Source organism: Otolemur garnettii, unplaced genomic scaffold (genome assembly GCF_000181295.1).
Source record: "Otolemur garnettii isolate 467f Iridium unplaced genomic scaffold, OtoGar3 scaffold00244, whole genome shotgun sequence".
NCBI lineage: Eukaryota > Metazoa > Chordata > Mammalia > Primates > Galagidae > Otolemur > Otolemur garnettii.
In genome coordinates, this window is record NW_003852639.1 from 1,562,405 (window position 1) to 1,570,255 (window position 7,851).

General features: G+C 43.1%; 1 protein-coding gene across 1 annotated transcript in view; it reads right to left on the reverse strand.

Moving 5' to 3' along the window:
- Positions 1-7,851, reverse strand: part of NUP210L (nucleoporin 210 like) — a 147,392-nt gene that overhangs the window by 82,559 nt on the left and 56,982 nt on the right. The window contains 2 exon segments of the mRNA XM_023508329.1: positions 6,784-6,939; positions 7,306-7,443. Coding sequence (XP_023364097.1) covers positions 6,784-6,939; positions 7,306-7,443 — 294 coding nt within the window.

Genomic DNA, 7,851 nt, shown 5'->3' on the forward strand with positions numbered 1-7,851 from the left:
AGTGAGACTCTGTCTCAACAACAACAACAACAAATAATAAATAAATAAATAAATCCTGTCTTACCACTGATCTGTGGTACATGGACTCATTCTTTGAATTACTGAGACCAAGATCCTACTGAAGATGAAATTCTGGTATTATATTTTGGGGACTCATCTGGGATAGATCTGTGGTTAGCAAAACCACTTACCACTTTGCTGCTTTTCTCTATGGTTATAATAATGGAGACTAATAATTTTGATGCCTGTCAGCTAGTAAATGTGTAAGTGCAACTGCTGACCTCCAGGTCTCAGGCGAGAAGCTGTTGAGGAACAAACTTTCTAATTCCACTTGGCTCTAGAAAGGAACCTAAGGGAATGTTAGGAGGCTTTTGAAACTGTTCTTTATTCACTCCTTTTCTCTGGCTGAGAGCTGAGCAAAGAAGTAGCACCCTGGACATTTGTTCTATGGTCCCAAACCTTTTCTAGTTATCTCTAGAGAAAAAAGAGAAAGCAATTTCTCTCTCTGTGTGTAGTTTATATGCTTTGTTTGAACGTTGGTAAAAGACTGCTTTATGTATTTGGTTAATTTTGTACTGGCTTATTCTTATATTTTTCAGATGTTCTAAGTGTGCTTCCTGTTTTGTAAGACCCTTTTTATTGCTTTTCATTGCAAAATTAAATTCAATTGGCGTTTTTCTGTGTCTGAGAAAAAAAGCTGAACCATGTTGACTAGAAGTCAGCTCCAAACAAAGGGCAAAATGACTCCCCTACACAGCTTATCTGGGCAACCAGAGGCCTGTGAAGGGAAGCCCAGGGCAACTCCCCAGGAAAGAATGGCCCTAAACCCTAGGCTACAGTTCAGTCTCTTAAAAATGAAGAAAGGCAATGAAAATGACCCTGGGCATTTTTTTTTTTTTTTACTGGTTTATTGGTGTAAATGGGAAAGTTTAAAATAATTCCAGGTTTCTCTAAGACATTGGCTGATTGTAACTAATTGTAATACAAAAGTTTCAAAGTGTCTCTCAACTCTGATTTGTTGCTGAGTTTAATTATTGTTGCCTTGCTAACTTCTGGGAAAGAAAAGAGAGGTTGGAAAGCATAGCATTTAAGATCTGCTCATGGTAAAAAGCCTGTTTTCCTTTGTTACTGGGAATTTAGAAAAAGCTTGTAGAAATTATAAAAGGTTAAATGTGCAAGCACCACACGGCGTTTTTCTCCAGGGCAGGGCTCACCCCCACTTTAATTGATACTCTGGGGCAGGAGCAGAAAGGGGCAGAACTTGCATCAGGTGGGACCAGGCTCTCAAATACCTGATTTCTCAGGCTGTGCTGTGGCAAGTAATAAGCACAATAATAATATCCACTGAGGCAGTGGATACAAAGTGCTACACTTAAGAGTGGCTAAATCCAGACAAGGGGAGGGGCTGAGGGGGCCACTGTCCTCAGGGATTCTTTCCCAGTCTCTGAAGGACCTTACTTTTATTTGACTGAAAGACTTCTTGGATTGGTCAGAGGACACTTTGACAACCCAGGAATACAGGGTGAGATTGACTAAGACACTGGACATTTGTTCTTTTCCACAGATGGGTAATGTTCTCTCTCTAAGAGAACACCCAGGTAACATGTTCTCTTGCCAAGAGAATTGTCATCAGGTGGGATCACTATGGCTCTCGGATGGCTGAGTTTTCAGCCTGTGCTGCTATAACACCCCACTGGGCTATGTTGGGACATGTTTGATCCCTTGTCACTGAAAAAAGAATGTATGGTTTTCTTCTGCACTCAGGCCTGGCCTTAGTAGTGACTCTCTGATGGTGAACAATACCTACCAGAAGGTACTCCAAATTATTGCAAACAAGAAGGAAAGGGGTCTGAAGTGCCCTATGTGTAACTTTTCTTTTTCTTCAGGGACAACCTCTGTGTAAAACCTGTCAGATAGATTTAGCTCCCTTGGCTGCAGTAACTTCCCCAAATGGTCAGGGATTCCTGAGAGAGATGCTGTCACCACCTAGTTCAAACCCACCATCTACTTCTCCCGCACCTTCCCCGGTGTGTTTAGAAAACCCCAGGAGGAGCTCGGAGCCTGTGGCTCAAGTGGCTAAGGCACTAGCGGGTTCGAATGCACTGCGGGCCTGCCAAAACAACAATGACAGCTACAACCAAAAAATAGCCAGGCATTGTGGCAGGCGCCTGTAGTCCCAGCTATTTGGGAGGCTGAGGCAAGAGAATCGCCTAAGGGCAGCACCTATGGCTCAAGGAGTAGGGTTCAAACCCAGTCCTAGCCAAAAGAACCCCCTGCAAAATAAATAAATAAGCAAATTTAAAAAAAAAAAAGAGAGAGAGAATCGCCTAAGCCCAGGAGTTGGAGGTTGCTGTGAGCTGTGTGACATCACAGCACTCTACCGAGGGCGATAAAATGAGACTCTGTCTCTACAAAACAACAACAGCAACAACAACAAAATCTGCTCTTTAATGCTCAGTTTAGTGGCTCACACCCATAATCCCAGTGCTCTGGGAGGCTAAGGCAGAAGGATTGCTTGAGTTCAGGAATTTGAGACCAGCCTGAATGAGAGTGAGACTCTATCTCTACAAAAAATGGAAAAATTAGCCAGGCATGGTGGCATGATCCTGTAGTCTTAGATACTTGAGATGCTAAGGCAGGAGGACAAAGTTCAGGAATTTGAGGTTGCACTGGGCTATATGAGTATACCATTATACTCTAGCAAGGGGGACAGAGTTTGTCTCAAGAAGAAAATCTGTTCTTTCAATTAAAAGATATGTATCAGTGGGCACCTTGTAGTTCCAGCTTGGGAGGCTGAGGCAAGAGAATTGCTTAAGCCTGAGAGATTGAGATTGCTGAGAGCTGTGACACCATGACACTCTACCCAGGGCGAAATAGTGAGACTCTGTCTCAAAAAAACAAACAAAAAAAGTAACACATCTAGAAAATAGAAAGATTATCTCTAGATAGAGAGATCAGGAAGTTTTAATGTCCATAAATATTGCTTTGTCCAAAAAAGAGAAGTTTAAAGTATTTTATGCTGACTAGGCACAGTTGCTCACACCTGTAATCCTAGCACTCTGGGAAGCTGAGGTAGGAGGATTGCTTGAGCTCAGAAGTTTAAGAACAGTCTAAGCGGCTCGGCGCCTGTGGCTCAAGTGGCTAAGGTGCCAGCCACATACTCCTAAGGTGGCGGGTTTGAATCCAGCCCAGGCCTGCCAAACAACAATGACAGCTGCAACCAAAAAATAGCCAGGCCTTGTGGTGGGCGCCTGTGGTCCCAGCTACTTGGGAGGCTGAGGCAAGAGAATCTCTTAAGCCCAAGAGTTGGAGGTTGCTGTGAGCTGTGATGCCACAGCCACTCTACCCAGGGGACAGCTTCAGGCTCTGTCTCAAAAAAGAAAACCCAGGAGGGAGACTGTTCCAAGAGTTTCTTCTGGTCCCATTGGGGCCCCCAGAAGGCAACCATAGCCTTCTTCTTCTTCTTCTTTTTTTTTTTTTTACAGACAGAGCCAGTAGAGTGCCAGGGTGTCACAGCTCACAACAGCCTCCAACTCCTGGGCTTAAGCAATTCTCTTGCCTCAGCCTCCCAAGTAGCTGGGACTACAGGCACCTGCCACAACGCCTGGCTATTTTTTGTTGCAGTTTGGCCGGGACTGGGTTCAAACCCACCACCCTCAGTATATGGGGCCAGTGCCCTACCCACTGAGCCACAGGCACGGCCCACAACCATACCCTTTTTTGTGTCCCTTGGTTAAGCCTGCAAGTGGTGAGAGGGGAAGTGTGTGAGTATTCACTCCATTTTCTCTGGCAGATTTAAAACAAATTAAAATAGATTTAGGGTAATTTTCTGATGAGCCTGATAGATACATAGATGTTCTCTAAGGGTTGGGACAAAGCTTCGACCTCTCTTGGAGAGATGTAATGCTACTACTAGATCAAACTTTAACTTCAAATGAGAAAAATGAAGTCATAGATGAAGCTAGAAAGTGGGGTGATTTGTGGTTCAGTCCAATACTGATGGCGTATGTCTCCTGAGGAAAGGGACAGATACCCATGGGAAGACAGGCAGTTCCCTTTGAGGATCCTGAATGGGACCTTGATAAACAAAGTGACTGGTGGCATAAACATTTTCTAACATGTATCCTGGAAGGTTTATGTCAATCGAAGAAAAGACTATGAACTATTCTAAGTTGTCTACTATTTACCAGGAGCAAAATGAGAGTCCCTTAGCCTTTCTTGAGTGGCTTAGGGAGGCTATGAAAAAACACACTCAGTTGACACCCAACTCTTTAGAGGGCCAATTATTTTAAAAGATAAATTGTCAATCAGGTGGTCCCAGACATTTGAAGAAAACTCCAGAAACTGGCTCTAGGCCCAGAGCATAACCTGGAGAATCTTCTTAAAATGGCCACCGTGGTCTTTTATAACCGAGATCAGGAGAAAGAGGAGGAAAAAGAGAGAAAAGACAGAAAAAGAATGACAGCTCTAGTAATGGCACTCTGACAAACTGGCACCATTCAGGGGCAGAGGGAAGCCAGAGGAACTAAGAACAAGTGCTTCCAATGTGGTCAGGCTAGCCACTTCAGGAAGGACTGCATCCAGTAGCACCGCTGGCTAGGCAAGCCACTGGGCTGCTATCTGGAATGTAAAGCTGACCACTGGAGGATGGCCTGTGCTCAGAGGCAAAAGCCTCACAGGACAGTGATTCCATCAGCGCCCAAACTGGACTGAGGGTGCCCAGGGCAGATTCTCATGGCTCCATCTTGTGTCATCACTCCTCAGGAGCCCCGGGTCTGCCTCACAGTGGAGGGCCAGGAGACAGAATTTCTTCTGGACACTGGAACTACCTTTTCTGTACTCCTCTCTAACCCTGGTCTTCTATCCCCTAAATCTGTAACTAGGAAAGCTGGTTACCAATTTTTTCTCTCAACCTTTAAGCTACAACTGGGTGACTGGCTATTCTCTCACACCTTCCTAATCATGCCTGAAAGTCCTGCTCCCCTTTTGGGGAAGGACATACTAACTAAAATGGGAACAACCATTTATATGAATGTGGAACAAGAACCTAGTCTATGCCTTCCCTTATTAGAGACAGAAATTATCCCAGAAGTGTGGGCTACTGAAGGACAGGTGAGAAGAGCAAGACCCAATCCAGACATGGTTTGGTATACAGATGGAAGTTCTTTCATAGAACAAGGAATTTGCAAAGCAGGCTATGCTGTAGTTACTCAGCATGCTGTAATTGAGAGTGGGTCTCTCCCTTCAGGAACCAGTGTGCAATTAGCTGAAATAATAGTTTTAACTTGTGCTTTAGAAATTGGGCAAAACAAACGAGTCAATCAATATATACACTGACTCAAAATATGCCTTCCTCGGCTCTGTACCCATAGCACAGTGGTAAGGCGCTGGGATTCTTTCTCCTCAGTCTCCCAAGTAGCTGGGACTACAGGCACCCACCACAATGCCTGGCTATTTTTCATAGTTGTTGTTATTTAGCAGGCCTGGGCTGGGTTCAAACCCTCCAGCCCTGGTGTATGTGGCCGGTACTCTAACCACTGAGCAACAGGCACTGAGCAAGGGATCATTTCTATTATTCATTACTAGAGAAGTTTCTCTGAACATAAAGAGCACTGTCCCAAATGCTCTAAATGTTAATTTATTGTTTCATTTTTGCTTCTGTTTTTATAATTAGTAAATGTAGAGGGGCAGCACCTGTGGCTCAGAGGGTAGGGTGCCCGCCCCATATACTGAGGGTAGCAGGTTCAAACCTGACCCTGGCCAAACTGCAACAAAAAAATAGGTGGGGCTTGGCGCCTGTGGCTCAAGTGGCTAAGGCTCCAGCCACATACACCTAAGGTGGTGGGTTTGAATCCAGCCTGGGCCCCCCAAACAACAATGATGGCTGTAACCAAAAAATAGCCAGGCCTTGTGGCAGGCGCCCGTGGTCCCAGCTACTTGGGAGGCTGAGGCAGGAGACTCACTTGATTCCAGGAGTTGGAGGTTGCTGTGAGCTGTGATGTCACAGCATTCTACCCAGGGAGATAGCTTGAGGCTCTGTCTCAAAAAAAAAAAAAAAAAAAAATAGGCGGGCATTGTGGCAGGTGCCTGTAGTCCCAGCTACTTGGGAGGCTGAGGCAAGAGAATCGCCTAAGGCCAAGAGCTGGTGGTTGCTGTGAGCTGTGTGACACCATGGTGCTCTACTGAGGGCGATAGAGTGAGACTCTGTCTCTACAAAAAAAAAAAAAAAATTAGTAATTGTAGAATACATTTCATCATTTTATTTATAAAATTTTTAGTTAAAAACATTTTTCAATAATTCTCACAATTGACCAGACGCAGTGCCTCACGCCTGTAATCCCAGCACTCTGGGAGGCCAAGGCAGGCGGGGCTCAGGAGTTCTACACCAGTCTGAGTAAGAGCCGGAAGCTGTAGTAGGCACCTGTAGTCCCAGCTACTCAGAAGGCTGAACAAGAGGATCACTTAAGCTCAAAAGTTTCAGGTTTTCTGTGAACTACAATGCCATGGCACTCTACTAAGTGTGACAAAGTGAGACTCTGTCTCAAAAAAAGAAAAGTAATTCTCATAATAACTCTTTGAGGTAAATATGAACATTATCCCCATTTTAGAGATGAGGAAACAATATTGATGCTAAATAAGTAATTAAGTGAAGCAGGATTTAACCCAGCAATATTTTTAAATAGTCAAGCTGAACTACAAATTTTTTAAAAATGTGTTAATGTACTTAAATTTAGGCTTTAGTATTTAAATATTAATAAGAAGGTTCTTTGGAAAGCCATTTACCTTAATTTCTCCATATCGAAAGGGATTTTGTACATCTCGGGCAAAAACGGTGGTGTTCCCCCTGACCTGACCTGCCGTCACCACGCCTTTGGTGGTTACCATGACCACTGTTTCATTAGAAGAAGTCCAGGTGAAGTTACCACTACCACCCTCTACCTGTAAGAAAACACATTATATTTAATTACTAAGGGAGGAAAAATTGAATGAAAACTTGGCTTGTTTAGGAAATAATAAATAAGCAAGAGAAATACTAAACAGAAATTAATTAATGGTAGTACCACAAAATGTCAAAGAAAGGGTATAAGAGAACTGAAGAAACCTTTATAAAACTCACAAGGAAAGGATATATGAAAAAGAGACAAAGTCTTGATGTAAATGACAGTATTCAAGAACATAATTTGGGTGTTGTCAAAAACTGAGTTATACTATTAGGATCAGGAGGAAATAAAATTTAACATTAATAAAATTTCAATAATTAAATCATCAGAGAAATTGACTTATCTCTTTGTGAAGTCTTAATACCTGTACTTTATAACGATATACCATTCCCATAGGATGATGAGGAAATGCCAGAAAATTGGGTGTAAGCTTGATGGGAAAATAAATCATCACTTCTTGCTGGTGTTTGATTAGACGTTTCATAGGCTGAATATTTGTATTCTATAAGAGCAGGGGAAAAGGAGCAAAATATATTTTATAAGGACTATTCTTTTAAGACACATTCATATACTCAAAACATCAGAAAAACGGTGTGTTAATAAACTACTCAACTGTTTTTTTTTCCTTTTTTGAGACAGAGTCTTACTTTGTTGGGCTCGGTAGAGGGGGCCTTGGTGTCATAGCTCACAGCAACCTCAAACTCTTGGGCTCTAATGGTTTTCTTGTCTTAGCCTCCCAAGTAGCTGTGACTACAGGTGTCCGCCACAATGCCCAGCTAATATATATATACATATATATATTTTATATTTTTAGAGTCAGAGTCTCACTTTGTCACCCTTGGTAGAGTGCTGTGGTGTCACAGCTCACAGCAACCTCCAGCTCTTGGGCTTAGGCCATTCTCTTGCCTCA